The sequence below is a fragment of the Bos mutus genome, chromosome 24 (assembly GCF_027580195.1).
Source record: "Bos mutus isolate GX-2022 chromosome 24, NWIPB_WYAK_1.1, whole genome shotgun sequence".
In the NCBI taxonomy this organism is placed as follows: domain Eukaryota; kingdom Metazoa; phylum Chordata; class Mammalia; order Artiodactyla; family Bovidae; genus Bos; species Bos mutus.
Genome location: NC_091640.1, coordinates 8251419 through 8269943, shown reverse-complemented (window position 1 = coordinate 8269943; position 18525 = coordinate 8251419). Strand labels below are relative to the sequence as shown.

The 18525-nt window shown below is 35.9% G+C and overlaps 1 protein-coding gene across 10 annotated transcripts in view; it reads left to right on the top strand.

The window, feature by feature from the left end:
• The window catches only part of CCDC102B (coiled-coil domain containing 102B), a 340996-nt gene that overhangs the window by 256244 nt on the left and 66227 nt on the right, over window positions 1-18525 (top strand). For 4 of the 10 annotated variants that reach the window (XM_070361709.1, XM_070361704.1, XM_070361707.1 and 1 more), the window contains one exon: window positions 14036-14074. The exons of 4 other annotated variants lie outside the window; for them this stretch is intronic. In XM_070361709.1, coding sequence (XP_070217810.1) covers window positions 14036-14038 — 3 coding nt within the window. In that variant the 3' untranslated portion in view covers window positions 14039-14074. Of the gene's footprint in view, window positions 1-14035; window positions 14075-15761; window positions 16486-18525 lie in introns of those variants that run through there. 2 more of the 10 variants (XM_070361708.1, XM_070361703.1) reach the window with 1 other exon arrangement.

Below are 18525 nucleotides of genomic sequence, written 5' to 3'. Positions count from 1 at the left end.
TCTAACACCAAAAACAGAGGCAACAAAAGCAAAAATAAACAAGTGAGCCTACATTAAACTGAAAAGCTTCTGCAGAGCCAAGGAAACCATCAACAAAATAAATAGGCAGTCTGGGAATGGGAGAAAATATCTGCAAATCATTATTCTGTTAAGGGGTAATAACCAAAGCATATAAGGGACTCGTAAAACTCAATAGCAAAACACCAAACAATCCAATTAAAATATGGGCAGAGTATCTGAATAGACATTTTTCCAAAGAAGACATACAGATGGCCAACAGGTGCATGAAAAACTATTCAGCATCACTAATCATCAGGGAAATGCAAATAGAAGCCTCAGTGAGTTATCACCTGACATCTGTTAGAGTGGTACCATCAGAAAGACAAGAAACGCCAAATGCCAGCAAAGATGTGGAGAAAAGGGAGCTCTGTGCACTGCTGGTAGGAGTGTAACCAGCACAGAAACTATGGAAAGTAATATCAGCATTCCTCAAAAAATTAAACATAGAACCATCATGTGATCCAACAATTTTACTTCCAGTTATTTATCTGAAGAAAATGAAAATACTAACAAGAGAATTTCTTCACCCTTATGTTTACTGCAGCATGATTTTCAGTAGCCAAGATAGGAAAGTGAAAGTGTCAGTCGCTTGGTTGTGTCCAACTCTTTGTATGGACTGTCGCCCTCCAGGCTCCTCAGTTCATGAAATTCTCCAGGCAAGAATACTGGAGTGGGTAGCCATTCCTTTCTCCAGGGGATCTTCTTGACCCAGGGATCGAACCTGGATCTCCTGCATAGCAGACAGATTCTTTACCGTCTGAGTCACCAGGAAGCCCAGGCAAGATATGGGTATAGCGTAAGTGTTCATCACTGGATGAGGCAGTAAAGAAAACACTGTATATACAAATTTACAATGCACTATTATGTATTCATAAAAAATAAAATCTTGCCATTTGGGACAATGTGGATGAAACTTGAGGGCACTATGCTAAGTGACAGAAGTCAGAAAAGACAGAAACCATATGGTCGCACGTAGATGGGGATCTAAACAAATGAAGCTCACAGATACAGAGAACAGACAGCTGGTTGACAGATTCTAAGGGTGAGGAAAGGGGTCAAATGCTTACGGGGGTCAAAAGGTGCAAACTTTCAATTACAAAATACGTCACATGGGCATGCAGCGTGCAGCATGGTGACTAGGGTTAATAATTCTGCACACTTACTGCACACTTAAAGTTGCTAAGGAAATAGATCTTAAAAGTTCTCATCAAAAGAAACAAAGTCTAACTATGTGTATTGTAGATGCTAACTAGATTTATTGTGGCAATTACTTTACAATATATACGAATATTGAATCATTAGGTTGTACATCTGAAACTAATATGTCAATTGTACCTTAATAACAAAAGGTTGCTGTAATTTTTTGATATTTACTTTATACTTAGAGCAATACATCTCAATTTATACTACCTCATGACCGTTGCCTGATAGACAAATAGGGTTACTGACCACACGTGAAGTGCAGAAGTAAGCTGGGAGGCAGAGTATTTAAATCCTTTCTTCTAGAAATAGCAATAAACATTTGAGGAAAAGCAAAATTTATTTTCTACTAACTCTCATATTCCATATAAGAGAAAGCACAGTCAGTTTCTCTTCTAGATAAACTAAATTAACTAAATGGTTTTCTTAAGTATTATAGTACTTCTATGCATCTATAATAGGAAAATGCACACACATTTTAAAATCTCAAATATATGTAATTAATTGCAGTTATAACTGAGGAAGCAACAGCTACTACTATCTGCTCTGTAATGAGACATGAAGCAATGTCTTAATGTAAATTAATGTTAATTATCTTTAGAACTTAAAAATATTTCTTTGCAATGAATGCATATGTGAAACATATTGTTTATTCTTCCTATGTTTTAGCTAGCTATGGTGGAGCAGAAGTCTCTGGGTCAGTCATCACTGAAAGTTTTTGGAGATCATGTTATTATAGGTTTTTCCCTTATTTTCTGTTGACAATGTATTTTCACTAATACTAAATGGATATCATCAAGACATAAGGTGAAAATATATTTCCCCTGTTCAGCTATTGTGATTTAACTGACCTTTGTCATATTTAAGAACTGAAGAAATGAGAGATGGAGACCCACAGTCTAACAATCTGATCCTTCCTGTTTGGGAAGTTTATTGTCTGGGATTACCTTTTTAAGGTTTATGTTCCTTAATTATTATTAATTTGGCTTCCACTGGGACAACTTAAAATGGTCCCTTCCTACCGCTTATAAAAAGTATATGCCATTGTTTTGTTAACATTTGTCTGTAGTGTCCTTCCTCCAAAATGTGAGCATGTAAATAAACTCTGTAGAGATTACTTGTATTCTATTGAAAATATCAGTCATAACACTGTTCTAGTTGTTTGATTGTGACTGGTGAATTTCTGGAATATTTGTCTTCTGAAAAACAGAAATACATTGTGTGGAAAAGGAAGTTATGTATGTCAATAACATTTTACAGTGCATTCCTTACAAATACTTATTTAAATACAGAATTATTTAAATTTTGAGTTACTCAAATTCAAGTGTATTTCCATTTCATTATTTTATTGCATGCCCCTCAAATTGTATAATATTCATACATTATAAGGTATCTCAGCAAGTGTGTTGTTTGTAAGCTACCCTGTGGTGTCTTGTTATGGCAGCCTCAACAGACTAAGACATGGTTGGAGTCTGGTGTGAATCCATTTTAGTACCGGTGTACTTCAGTTGATCCCCAGAGGATGAGATGTTTGGATGACCCAGTGGACATAAGTTAGAGCAAACTCCAGGAGATAGTGAAGGACAGGAAGGCCTGGCATGCTGCAGTCCATAGGGTCGCAAAGAGTTGGACACAACTTAGTGACTGAACAACAACTTACAACTAAAGCATGATTTTGCTTGTAGGAATAGCGTTTCTGGTATCTCAAATGCAAGTCTTAATGTGTATATCAAGGTTTCTCCAGTACAACTGGGAAGGAATCTCAGCTTATCGCCAGAACAGTGAGATCTCTAAAGCTCTCAGCTCCTCAGTATCTGTTCTCTGCAGAACCTTCCAGAATTGAGTCTTGCACATGGTCAACACAGGACCTGTTAGAGGACCTAGGACATATTCTATGCAGACGTTTGGAGTGTGTCTCTCTGCTTTTCTCCTGATACTTTGCCACCTACACCCCAGCTACTCCCACAGTCACAGACTCTGATCTGTGTCCTACACTCACTGAGGCCAGTATTCTCTGTTGGGCTCTATTTCTCTATGCAGCATTTTGAAAAATGTTCCTCGTGAGACATGCAGGTTTAGTGTAGGTCCCACTTCAAATACTTCCCTTCTAAAATTCACGGCATATATTTTTCTGGAACTGAGCTGTAGGAGTTGCTTGTATATTTTTGAGATTAGTTGTTTGTCAGTTGCTTCATTTGCTATTATTTTCTCCCATTCTGAAGGCTGTCTTTTCACCTTGCTTATAGTTTCCTTTGTTGTGCAGAAGCTTTTAAGTTTAATTAGGTCCCATTTGTTTATATGACCCAATCAAAAAATGGGCCAAAGAACGAAATAGACAATTCTCCAAAGAAGACATACAGATGGCTAACAAACACATGAAAAGATGCTCAACATGACTCATTATCAGAGAAATGCAAATCAAAACCACTATCATTTCACGCCAGTCAGGATGGCTGCGATCCCAAAGTCTACAAGCAATAAATGCTGGAGAGGGTGTGGAGAAAAGGGAACCCTCTTACACTGTTGGTGGGAATGCAAACTAGTACAGCCACTATGGAGAACAGTGTGGAGGTTCCTTAAAAAACCGGAAATAGAACTGCCATATGACCCAGCAATCCCACTGCTGGGCATACACATGGAGGAAACCAGAATTGAAAGAGACACATGTACTCCAATGTTCATTGCAGCACTGTTTATAATAGCCAGGACATGGAAGCAACCTAGATGTCCATCAGCATATGAATGGATAAGAAAGCTGTGGTACATATACACAATGGAGTATTACTCAGCCATTAAAAAGAATACATTTGAATCAGTTCTAATGAGGTGGATGAAACTGGAGCCTATTATACAGAGTGAAGTAAGCCAGAAAGAAAAACACCAATACAGCATATATATGGAATTTAGAAAGATGGTAACAATAACCCTGTGTACGAGACAGCAAAAGAGACACTGATGTATAAAACAGTCTTTTGAACTCTGTGGGAGAGGGTGAGGGTGGGATGATTTGGGAGAATGGCATTGAAACATGTATACCATCATATATGAAATGAATCACCAGTCCAGGTTCAATGCACGATACTGGATGCTTGGGGCTGGTGCACTGGGATGACCCAGAGGGATGATACGGGGAGGGAGGAGGGAGGAGGGTTCAGGATGGGGAACACATGTATACCTGTGGCGGATTCATGTTGATGTGTGGCAAAACCAATACAATATTGTAAAGTTAAAAAAAATTTTTTCAACATATAGAAAAAAAATAAAAATTCATGGCATAATCCATTGCTTTCAAATGTCTTTTTATATATATTTTATACATTCTGCCCCATTTTGATAACTATTTACAGCAGTTGGGTAAGTTTGATACCAGCTATTTCATCTTGCTCAGAAACTATTAGTTCTTCACCTATACTTCAGCCACTCCCAATAAATCAGAACATTCAATTAAATCTTTTATGTTTGAATTTTCTCCCCATCTTTCTGCTACTACTCTGGTCAAAATTATCATAAACTCTTCCCTGGATTCCTACACTAGCTTTCAACTCATAGCTCCATTTTCAGCACATATTTTAGAGAGTGGAATTCTAGAAATATAAAATATTATGTCCCTCTATGGGTGATATATTTCAGTAGCTTCTCGTTAAACTTAAGAATAAATGTTTGAACTCCTTCCAATACTTGGGACAATGTAAACCTTCTAAATGGTTTTCTATGCACATCTCTGTTTCTTCTTTATGTTTCATCAATACTGATTTTTTTTTTAATTTATGCATCTCCAAAATTTTACCCACAGCTATACTTTTAGCAGCCTGATTTTTTTTTTTTTTTAAATGACCAAGACATGCTCATCATTCTTCCCCTGACTTCTTTCTCCAGTTTCAGGTGACAGCTTAAGTGTTACTGTCTTGATGAAGCATTTCCTGATCTCATAGAACTTTACTCTTAATCTCCCAGCATCCTAATCTTTTAGTTCAAGCCACATACCATAATGTGATTTCCCACTTAGATACAGGTGTATGCTTTTAATATCTATATTTTCCATATGTAAGCATCATGAAGACAGGGATCATGTCTTTGTTTTAAATACCACTCTGTGCCCAGTGATATTACATGGTAGTTCAGTTCAGTTCAGTCACTCAGTCGTGTCCGACTATTTGCGACCCCATGAATCACAGCACGCCAGGCCTCCCTGTCCATCACCAACTCCCAGAGTTCACCGAGACTCACGTCCATCGAGTCAGTGATGCCATCCAGCCATCTCATTCTCTGGCGTCCCCTTCTCCCCCTGCCCCCAATCCCTCCCAGCATCACAGTCTTTTCCAATGAGTCAACTCTTCGCATGAGGTGGCCAAAGTACTGGAGTTTCAGCTCTAGCATCATTCCTTCCAAAGAAATCCCAGGGCTGATCTCCTTCAGAATGGACTGGTTGGATCTCCTTGCAGTCCAAGGGACTCTCAAGAGTCTTCTCCAACACCACAGTTCAAAAGCATCAATTCTTCGGCGCTCAGCTTTCTTCACAGTCCAACTCTCACATCCATACATGACCACAGGAAAAACCATAGCCTTGACTAGACGAACCTTTGTTGGCAAAGTAATGTCTCTGCTTTTGAATATGCTATCTAGGTTAGTCATAACTTTCCTTCCAAGGAGTCAGCGTCTTTTAATTTCATGGCTGCAGTCACCATCTGTAGTGATTTTGGAGCCCAGAAAAATAAAGTCTGACACTGTTTCCACTGTTTCCCCATCTATTTCCCATGAAGTGATGGGACTGGATGCCATGATCTTCGTTTTATGAATGTTGAGCTTTAAGCCAACTTTTTCACTCTCCACTTTCACTTTCATCAAGAGGCTTTTGAGTTCCTCTTCACTTTCTGCCATAAGGGTGGTGTCATCTGCATGTCTGAGGTTATTGATATTTCTCCCGGCAGTCTTGATTCCAGCTTGTGTTTCTTCCAGCCCAGCGTTTCTCATGCTGTACTCTGCATAGAAGTTAAATAAACAGGGTGACAATATACAGCCTTGATGTACTCCTTTTTGTATTTGGAACCAGTCTGCTGTTTCATGTCCAGTTCTAACTGTTACTCCGGACCTGCATACAAATTTCTCAAGAGGCAGATCAGGTGGTCTGGTATTCCCATCTCTTTCAGAATTTTCCACAGTTTATTGTGATCCACACAGTCAAAGGCTTTGGCATAGTCAATAAAGCAGAAATAGATGTTTTTCTGGAATTCTCTTGCTTTTTCCATGATCCAGCAGATGTTGGCAATTTGATCTCTGGTTCCTCTGCTTTTTTTAAAACCAGCTTGAACATCAGGAAGTTCACGGTTCACATATTGCTGAGGCCTGGCTTGGAGAATTTTGAGCATTACTTTACTAGCGTGTGAGATGAGTGAAATTGTGCAGTAGTTTGAGCATTGTTTGGCAATGCCTTTCTTTGGGATTGGAATGAAAACTGACCTTTTCCAGTCCCGTGGCCACTGCTGAGTTTTCCAAATTTGCTGGCATATTGAGTGCAGCACTTTCACAGCATCATCTTTTAGGATTTTAAATAGCTCAACTGGAATTCCATCACCTCCACTAGCTTTGTTCGTAGTGATGCTTTCTAAGGCCCACTTGACTTCACATTCCAGGATGTCTGGCTCTAGGTCAGTGATCACACCATCATGATTATCTGGGCCATGAAGATCTTTTTTATACAGTTCTTCTGTGTATTCTTGCCATCTCTTCTGAATATCTTCTGCTTCTGTTAGGTCCATACCATTTCTGTCCTTTATCAAGCCCATCTTTGCGTGAAATGTCCCCTTGGTATCTCTAATTTTCTTGAAGAGATCTCTATTCATTCCCATTCTGTAGTTTTCCTCTATTTCTTTGCATTGATCGCAGAAGAAGGCTTTCTTATCTCCTCTTGCTATTCTTTGGAACTCTGGATTCAGATGCTTATATCTTTCCTTTTCTCCTTTGCTTTTCACCTCTCTTCTTTTCATAGCTATTTGTAAGGCCTCCCCAGACAGGCATTTTGCTTTCTTGCATTTCTTTTCCATGGGGATGGTCTTGATCCCTGTGTCCTGTACAATGTCACGAACCTCAGTCCATAGTTCATCAGGCACTCTAGGCCCTTGAATCTATTTCTCACTTCCACTGTATAATCATAAGGGATTTGATTTAGGTCATACCTGAATGGTCTAATGGTTTCCCCTACTTTCTTCGATTTAAGTCTGAATTTGGCAATAAGGAGTTCATGATCTGAGTCACAGTCAGATTACATGGTATGTGGTACATAATAGGTGTTACAGAAACATTCACTGAATTAAAGAAAAATATATAATATTTAACTTCAGAAAGAAGGAGGTTTCAAAGTCAACATCTGGAGGTTTAATAATTAAAATTTTCAAAGACTCTTTAAGAATTGGAACTGGAAGAAATCATAAAGATTACTTATCCAACCACCATGCTGATTTAATAACCCTTTGATAACATCACCTTTACTTGAATCATTCCAGAATCAGGGACTATTTCACAAGGAATTATATTCTATTTTCAGACAATTCTTATTATTTTAAATTTATATAGTTTATTAAATTTTATATAATTATGTAAATTTATATAATTTAAGCCTTCTATTGAAATGTTTTACTTATAATATTATGGCAAGTGGTCTCTCACTTGTACAAAAGAATTCTGACAACGATGATACACACTTTTTTTCCTTTTATATTTCTTCTGAAATTAAACTAAAGCCATAATAAAAAATGAAAATTATTCTTACATCTTACTGTGTTAGAAAGTGACATTCCATTTTGGATGCTTTAACATTATTGGCATTCTTTGAGCTATATGTTAGATCTCTTTATCACTGTGCATAGTTAATGATTCATATTTGCATGCACTATAAGAAATTTTGAATGTGAGTCAAAATATAGACTTAAAAAAACAAATTTATGGAAGGAGAGTCTTTTAGCTAACATTAACAAAGATACATGAAAAATTTTAACTACAATGTTCACATCTGCCCATTATTGTCAAAAAAGAAATGAAAATCTTCGTGTGTATGTATGCATTACAGTAAACAGTTACTATTTTGAATGAGAAGACTCATGTAACATAGAAAATCTACTTAACGCACTTTAGCTCAGTGTGTGTGCATGGTTTAGAAACAGATCTATACTCTGTCTCACAGAATTGTAAAACGGTCAAATGATAAAACACATTTGAAAGCATTTTTAGTTTTCAAGAGAAATGTTCTAATACTGCCCACTGTAATCATAAATAATTTTAAAGAGCTGTTATATATATTTTTAAAATAAGTAAAATGAAAGACTAATCATAGACACAGTTCTTTGCTTCTATATGCATGAAGCAATTTGCAAAACTGAATTATTTTGTTACCATGGTCTCTGTTTCTGAATCATTTTTATCACCACTATTCTTTGGGATGTATTTGTTGGGTTTGCTGACAGAGTGACCCACTTTCTTCCAGCTCTTCTTTGAGACTATATTAGACCCTTCTAAAATTGTATTAACTTTTATGGGTCACTATATGAGTTATTGCTTCAGCACAGTAAGTTACATTTTCCAAATTGCTGCCAATGGATCTTCATTAATCTGGGGAAATGGAAGTGTTTGGTGGTATAATTACATATTGTATCCTTTTAAGATTCTGGGTGAGTAAAAATAGAAACCATATATGATATAATGGTGTTTTAGCTATGATACTAAAATCTAATAGCGCCCATCATTTACACATTCATATGTAAAATGCTGACATGAGAAGATATAAGCAGTCCTTTTCAAAATGCTGTGGTAAGATTATACATTGATCGTGCTTTCTCTAAACATAGCAGTAAGAAATAAGACCTGTTTTTATAAAGTCATTAAGAAACCTAAGCATGTTTAGTGGTACAGATAAAACTCTCCATTAGCCAGAAACAACAGAGAAACATAAAACAGGAGTGTAGCTGCAGGCAAGAGTGTGCCTGTCTCTGGATCCAAATGTGGGCTGTGATGAATATGACTCAGTGTGGCAAGAACCAGATTCCCCCCTTATAGAGCAAAGGGAAGAAGGGAGAAAAGACATTCACGACACTTGAAGAATCTCCCGAATTTCTCATCATTATCAAAAGCCTGTACAAAACTGATCAAGAAAAAAGGAGGAAAGCTATTTAGGAAAACCTATTCTTATAGGTGAGTTTTATCAACTTTAAGAAACAGATAAAAAAACATTTTAGAGAAATTCAAAAGCACATTTCCTAACATATGTTATAAGGCAGGAAATTATTAACACTTAAACTTGATAAAAATAGTATAAAAGAAGAGAATTACAGGTTTATGTATGATTATGGGTGAAAAACTTCTAAGTGATAATTTTGGCACATGGAACCTACAAGTGTTATAAAATATGCATCATGACCATATGGTGTTTATCCTCAGAATTCAAGAAAGGTTCTCTATCAAAAATGTATTAATATATTCTACCAATTCAACTCAGAAAATGGAATGATTATTATAAAAAATAATAAAACAATTTTAAAATGTTAACCCATATTCATGGTTAAAACTAAGAATATCTGAGAAGTTCCATTTTCTACTTAGAATTTCTACTTTAAAGAAATCAAATATTATTATTTACAGGCAATCATTTAAACTCAGGAGTTCAGAAACAAACCAAAATAGCAAAAATAACCAGTAAATCTGCTATTCAAAGTTGTACCACAGTAGATGAATAAGCAAGAAGAAAGAGGCAATTGTGCTATTATGTACAGACAAAACATATATCCAAGACAAGGTACAGACCCATTATATAAAAAGTTAAATTTTCTTGATAAAAGTTCAATTAACTAAAGATAATAAGAAAAAATTCCAATAACAATTCAAAATCTATGAACAAAATACTTAAAATATGGCTCTGAACAAGCCAAAACAATGGATAATATGTTATAATAAGAATGTCATTTCTAAAAAAAAAAAAAAAAAAAAGAATGTCATTTCTCTCCAGACTAATCTTTAAGTTCTTGCATTTCCAATCAGAATATCAACAGAAATCCACATGGAATTTATCAAATTGTATTGATATTCACATAGAAGGGAGTAAAGAAAGTAGTTTCAAAAATAGGCATGCTATTTCTGAAAGCAAAAAAAAAAAAAAAAGTGGCTTCAATCATTATCAGATATTGATAATCATTTAGAACTACGATAATTAAGGTAATGGATGTTGGCTTCATAGATCATAAACCGTGTTCTGACCTTGTGGAAAACTGCACAGCAAGTAGAATGTGTTCAACTTGTTCATAGATAAATACCCTGAATGGTATTTCCTATTAAATTCAAATATATTATAAGAATGTCCACAACATTTTCCAGTGAACATTTCTTTTAGCTATTTTAGAAATCACAAATTTAAAAACAAGGTCAGGTGGTGAGATTGTGTCTTCTTACAATTTATATTACTTTAAAAATGAACTAATACAGTGAACATAACTAAACACCAAGTCTTTTTTTTTTTCCTCTATGACTGTAATGTTTTTGCTGTTTTGATGAACAGTTATCCATACATATATGCCATAGATAAATAAATGGGTCAGTGGATGGACAAACAGGTACAAAGAAAAAGAAAGAAAGGTAATTCCATTATTTCAAGAATATTCTTTGTCTTGCTCATTTCTTTATACCAAACAGTTAGAACAATGTCTGGAACATTCCACATGTGTAAGAAACATTTTCTTTAATATAAAAATACTAATTTACCATTAAAGAAATCTTATATACTTAACTGCATTCCCTTTATTTAAAAACACTATCATGGAAGCTGGATTAGATAATTTTGTGCTGAAATCTCATAAAAAAGGTCATATTGTGTATTTCACATTTGCAAAAGGTAATTTTTTGGTGGCAAAACTGAGTAAGAATTTTAGAGAGTAGAAATAAGGAAATGTTACCTCAGTGTTGGTTTACCAATTATTCTAGACTTGTAAGTTAACATATATTTGAAACCTACACTATTCAGATTGAAAATTTAATAGTATATAAGACCTATAGAAATAGAAGCACAATTTCTGTTCTTTTATTTCTGAGTTCAGAATCCAAATGCTGATGTGAGTAAAGCCTTATATTAAAGTTTTGAAGGTAAAGTGAATATTGTGATAGGAAAGCTTTGACATTTTAAAAGATGGAATTCCAAGACAGCAAACAAAGATTCTAATCTTTTCTTGGCCACGTGTGTTTGCACAAAAATGTTTGCATTATTTACAAGAACATGAGCTGATAATCATCTCACTTACTTATTTGCATTTAATACTGATTGATATTGTTTCTTAATAGATTTTCTTCATCATTCTCTTATTCTGATTTAGAGATGACAAACTTGAATGTGAATGAATGAATCTGCTCTTTTCTATATAATCTGTATATTTCTAAATCTTTTCTTGTTTCCATGAATGAGAAGTTGTAAAATATGAAATCATCCTGTGACTGTTTATTTCTTCATGGTACAGTGAGAAAAGGAAATTAAAGCTAAATTCCATCAACCTCATGAATGAATAACTACATTGTACATTAATCTTATATTGTATTTCATAGTATAGCTAAGAAACTCACATTTACACTTCAGTGGAGCTATGTTTTTAACAGCATTCTTAAAGCAGCTACCTGGAACAATTTTAAATGTTCTGTTTTCAGACATACAGAAATATACACACACATGTAGTCATTACTTCTATTCTTTTAATATATTTGTTTTTTCTTTCTGATTTACTTCATTCTGTATGACCTGAATGTAAGGTCACACATTATAAAACTCTTAAAGGAAAACACAGGGAGAACACTCTTTGATATGAATCACAGCAAAATCCTTTTTGACCCACCCCCTAGAATAATGAAAATAAAAACAAAAATAAACAAATGGGACCTAATTAAACTTAAAAGCTTTTGCACAGTCAAGGAAACTATAAACAAGATGAAAAGACAACCCTCAGAATGGGAGAAAATATTTGCAAACTTAGGTTCAGTTGCTCAGTCACGTGACTCTTTGTGACCCCGTGGATTGCAGCACGCCAGGCTTCCATGTCCATCACCAACTCATGGAGCTTGCTCAAACTCATGTCCATCGACTCGGTGATGCCATCCAACCATTTCATCCTCTGTCATCCCCTTCTCCTCCTATCTTCAATATTTCCCAACATAAGGGTCTTTTCCAAGGAGTCAGTTCTTCACATCACGTGGCCAGAGTATTGGAGTTTCAGCTTCAACATCAGTCCCTCCTAAGAATATTCAGGATTGATTTCCTTTAGGGTAGACTGGTTGGATCTCCTTGTATTCCAAGGGACTCTAGAGACTCTTCTCCAACACCACAGTTCAAAAGCATCAATTCTTCGGCACTCAGCCTTCTTCACAGTCCAACTCTCACATCCATACATGACCACAGGAAAAACCATAGCCTTGACTAGACGAACCTTTGTTGACAAAGTAATGTCTCTGCTTTTGAATATGCTATCTAGGTTGGTCATAACTTTCCTTTCAAGGAGTAAGCATCTTTTAGATGTTTTTCTGGAACTTTCTTGCTTTTTTGATGATATGTTGGCAATTTGATCTCTGGTTCCTCTGCCTTTTCTAAATCCAGCTTGAACATCTGGAAGTTCATGGTTCATGTACTGTTGAAGCCTGGCTTGGAGAATTTTGAGTGTTACTTTGCTAGCGTGTGAGATAAGTGCAACTGTGTGGTACTTTGAACATTCTTTGGCATTGCCTTTGTTTGGGATTGGAATGAAAACTGATCTTTTCCAGTCCTGTGGCCACTGTAGAGTTTTCCAAATTTGCTGGTATATTGAGTGTAGCACTTTAACAGAATCATCCTTTAAGATTTGAAATAGCTCAACTGGAATTCCATCATCTCCACTAGCTTTGTTCGTTGGAAAAGGAAATGGCAACCCGCTCTAGTACTCTTGCCTGGAGAATCCCAGGGATGGGGGAGCCTGGTGGGCTGCCATCTATGGGGATTAATTTTCAAAATATACAAGCAGCCCATGGAACACAGTATCAAAAAAACAGCCCAATCAAGAATTGGGTGAAAGACCTAAATAGACATATCTCCAAAGATATACAGATGACCAGCAAACACAGGAAAAGATGCTCAAAATCACTAATTATTAGAGAAATGTAAATCAAAACTACAATGAGTATTACCTCACAACAGTCAGAATGTGCATAATCAAGAAATTTATAAACAATAAGTTCTAGAAAGGGTGTGGAGAAAAGGGAACCCTCTTGCACTGTTGGTGGGAATGTACATTGATACAGCCACTATGAAGAACAGCATGGAGACCCCTTAAAAACTAAAACTACCATATGATCCGGCAATCCCACTAATGGGCATGTACCCTGAGAAAAGCATAACTCACAAAGACACGTGTACCCCAATGTTCATTGCAGTACTGTTTACAATAGCTAGGATATTCTTTTAACATATAAAAGCATAACTTGGTGAAAATTATTGAAGGATTGGAGGCAGGTAAAAGATATGGATTTAAACAGAAGATCTTTATATACATATTTAGTATGTAACTTATTTCTATAGATGGATTAATATAATTTATCATTCATATTTTTGGCTACTATGGTATTCCCATTTACTTATGTCCTCCAAATACTAAATACTGCTCTATATATTATCCTAATTTTTATAATATCTTAGTTCACTGATATATTTTTGCATAGAAATGTGCTTCAGAATGTGAAAGCACAGCATTTGATCTAAGGGAATATCTCCCCATTTTTGTACCCATAGTGACTTTTAAAGACAAGAGAAATGGCCTTGAATTCAAGGGTAAGTGTCTAACTCTTCACAATAACCACATTAAGCTAACTAAAAGTTATGCAGGATATGGGACAATTAGATTCTATGTTGTTCTTCAATTCTAATATAAACCATTGGCACCTAAGTATCCTTTAAGGCATCTAGAATGTATATTGTTAAATTGCAATCTATTATATAATATTTATGAACATCTTTTTGGTACATTTTTGTCTTTTTAAAATTAAGCTGAAACTCTGTACATTCTAATTTCATTTTTCTGATAAATTCCATATGTTGCAGTTTGAAAATGCCCTTTACGTGTAGACTTCCACTTCCTTATTTAAATGTTTTACATAAGGTATTTTCTTCCTTCCATAGCTACATGCTAAATAACTTTAGTTATAATTTTAAAAATGTTTCTATTGAAATTGTCCTGATTAGGAGAAAATGCAGATCGTGTCAATGAGCTATACTATTTCTGTTTAATTTTACATTTTAAGTGATTTCCATTGTTGGTGTGTTTTTCATGATTTAAGATTTAACTTTGACATTGATACTGCACAAGTTTGTATTTGAGTTTTATATCATCAGTTGGCACCTCAGAGTTGATGCCTAGGAAACTGAGTAGTAGAGTCACACAGCTCTTAAAGATTTACAATATTATCTTATTATTATTGCCACGTCTGTCAAGAACTATAGAACTCTGGCTGTAAAACTTGCTTACACATTCAAATGTGAAGACAAAAATATTGATTCAATCACAGATAATTTTCTAGTAGCACAGTTGATGTTCTGTGTTTACTTCTGGTTATTAAATTTTGATGATTAATCATTTCTATGACATATGCAATTGACAACCTCAAATAGCAAAAATTAATGATGACACGTCATTTCAACTTTTAAGAACATGTCTTCTGCTTTTAGAAATTCCCATTTTGAAAAGAGATTAAATAAAAAGGAAGTAGTTTAAGTTATTTGGATTGGTTTGCATGTGTGTAAGCAGGAAGTTGACAGAATTTGCATTTTTTAACTGTAAGCAGAAAAATCTCAGAGACCCATACAAATCTGAATTTCCCCTTTGGTTAAAAATAATACCAAGCTCATAAATGCCAGCTGATTTCTGATAGAACTCCCACAAAATTGTATTTTATTGTATTTTTTACTTTTTTATCTCTTTATGGAAAATAAGGTCAGTCAAATTTGCTATAATATTCATGCCTCATTTATCTATTTGCAATAGAATTGCTAGTGCAGAAATAAAGAAAAAGATATGATTCTGGGAGGGAGAGAAGGAAAGAAGATTAGCTAAGTTGCTTTTAATTCCTCTAAGATAGTTAAGAATTAAATCAACTTACACTACCAAATCCTCTGCTTATACCTCATTTCATTATGTTAGCTTTATTTACTAAATTTATTAAATCTATTACCTTTAGGTATATAAAGATAAATATCTCATCCATTTAAGCAATATAATCAAATATTAATTCTGGCCACAGAATTTAAATTTTTAAGGTTTTGCCATAGAATCTAAAATTTACTGTGTATTTTTATTAAATTAAAAATATTAAATTAAAAATCTCAAATGTTGACAGCATTAATAAAATTTTCAGATGTATTTCATGGACCAATGAGTTCCCACAAACATTTTCATTGAGGGGCCAATTGTATGTGGTGGATTTTATTAACACCGAAATCAGATTGATTATATTCTTTGCAGCCAAAGATGGAGAAGCTCTATACAGTCAGCAAAAACAAGACCAGGACCTGACTGTGGCTCAGACCATGAACTCCTTATTGCCAAATTCAGACTTAAAATTGAAGAAAGTAGGGAAAACCACTAGATCATTCAGGTATGACCTAAATCAAATCCCTTATGATTATACAGTGGAAGTGAGAAATAGATTTAAGGGCCTAGAAATAGAGTGCCTGATGAACTATGGAATGAGGTTTGTGACACTGTACAGGAGACAGGGATCAAGACCATCCCCATGGAAAAGAAATGCAAAAAAGCAAAATGGCTGTCGGAGGAGGCCTTACAAATAGCTGTGAAAAGAAGAGAAGCAAAAAGCAAAGGAGAAAAGGAAAGATATAAACATCTGAATGCAGAGTTCCAAAGAATAGCAAGGAGAGATAAGAAAGCCTTCTTCAGGGATCAATGCAAAGAAATAGAGGAAAACAACAGAATGGGAAAGACTAGGGATCTCTTCAAGAAAATCAGAGATCCAAAGGAACATTTCATGCAAAGATGGGCTCGATAAAGGACAGAAATGGTATGGACCTAACAGAAGCAGAAGATATTAAGAAGAGGTGGCAAGAATACATAGAAGAACTGTACAAAAAAGATCTTCACGACCCAGATAATCACAATGGTGTGATCACTGACCTAGAGCCAGACATCCTGGAATGTGAAGTCAAGTGGGCCTTAGAAAGCATCACTATAAACAAAGCTAGTGGAGGTTATGGAATTCCAGTTGAACTAGTTCAAATCCTAAAAGATGATGCTGTGAAAGTGCTGCACTCAATATGCCAGCAAATTTGGAAAACTCAGCAGTGGCCACAGGACTGGAAAAGGTCAGTTTTAATTCCAATCCCAAAGAAAGGCAATGCCAAAGAATGCTCAAACTACCGCACAATTGCACTCATCTCACACGCTAGTAAAGTAATGCTCAAAATTCTCCAAGCCAGGCTTCAGCAATATGTGAACTGTGAACTTCCTGATGTTCAAGCTGGTTTTAGAAAAGGCAGAGGAACAAGAGATCAAATTGCCAACATCCACTGGACCATCAAAAAAGCAAGAGAGTTCCAGAAAAACATCTATTTCTGCTTTATTGACTATGCCAAAGCCTTTGACTGTGTGGATCACAACAAACTGTCGAAAATTCTAAAAGAGATGGGAATACCAGACCACCTGATCTGCCTCTTGAGAAATTTGTATGCAGATCAGGAAGCAAGAGTTAGAACTGGACATGGAACAACAGACTGGTTCCAAATAGGAAAAGGAGTTTGTCAAGGCTGTATATTGTCACCCTGTTTATTTAACTTATATGCAGAGTACATCATGAGAAATGCTGGGCTGGAAGAAACACAAGCTGGAATCAAGATTGCCGGGAGAAATATCAATAACCTCAGATATGCAGATGACACCACCCTTATGGCAGAAAGTGAAGAGGAACTAAAAAGCCTCTTGATCAAGGTGAAAGTGGAGAGTGAAAAAGTTGGCTTACACCTCAACATTCAGAAAACAAAGATCATGGCATCCAGTCCCATCACTTCATGGGAAATAGATGGGGAAACAGTGGAAACAGTGTCAGACTTTATTTTTGGGGGCTCCAAAATCACTATAGATGGTGACTGCAGCCATGAAATTAAATGACGCTTACTCCTTGGAAGGAAAATTATGACCAACCTAGATAGCATATTGAAAAGCAGAGACATTGCTTTGACAACAAAGGTGCGTCTAGTCAAGGCTATGGTTTTTCCTGTGGTCGTGTATGGATGTGAGAGTAGGACTGTGAAGAAGGCGGAGCGCCAAAGAACTGATGCTTTTGAACTGTGTGGTGTTGGAGAAGACTCTTGAGATTTCCTTGGACTGCAAGGAGATCCAACCAGTCCATTCTGAAGGAGCTCAGCCCTGGGATTTCTTTGGAGGGAATGATGCTGGGGCTGAAACTCCAGTACTTTGGCCGCCTCATGCGAAGAGTTGACTCATTGGAAAAGACTATGATGCTGGGAGGGATTGGGGGCAGGAGGAGAAGGGGACGACAGAGGATGAGATGGCTGGATGGCATCACTGACTTGATGGACGTGAGTCTGGGTGAACTCCGGGAGTTGGTGATGGACAGGGAGGCCTGGCGTGCTGCGATTCATGGGGTTACAAAGAGTCGGACACGACTAAGAGACTGATCTGATCTGATCTAATATTTACAGATCTAATAAACATCGGTTAGGATACTAAGAAACTTTATAATACTAGTATATTAAAACTTGTAATGGCCAACTGATATTTTTTATTTAGTTCCTGAAATTCTTTCATAACTAGTCATATATTAGAGAAACTTATTTGAACAGGGGATTAAATGCAAAATAAGATACTTGCTTGTTATAAAAATATATATTATACTGTTAGCAATATCAACAAATAGAATTATTGAGAAAGTTTCAAACTTTGCTAGATTTTCGTTGAATCATATGAGGTATTTGAGAGCCTGAAACTATTATTTAATTAGCTACAGAATAACTGTGTCAGGGAAATATAAGTGGGAATGAAATGATCCACCCTGTGAAAGTCCAGCCTTGCCTTCATGTCTTTTCTTCATATATACGTATATATCCATGAGTTACCACTTCTGAAGTATGTTGGTTTAGACCAGTGTCCTCACTTGACCTTTATCAGAGATGAGAGTCTTCACCATCCTTAGCCCACTCCCCACAGTCTCCACCTGGAGCCATCAGCATTCTCTGCAGGTTCGCCCTTCTCCAGA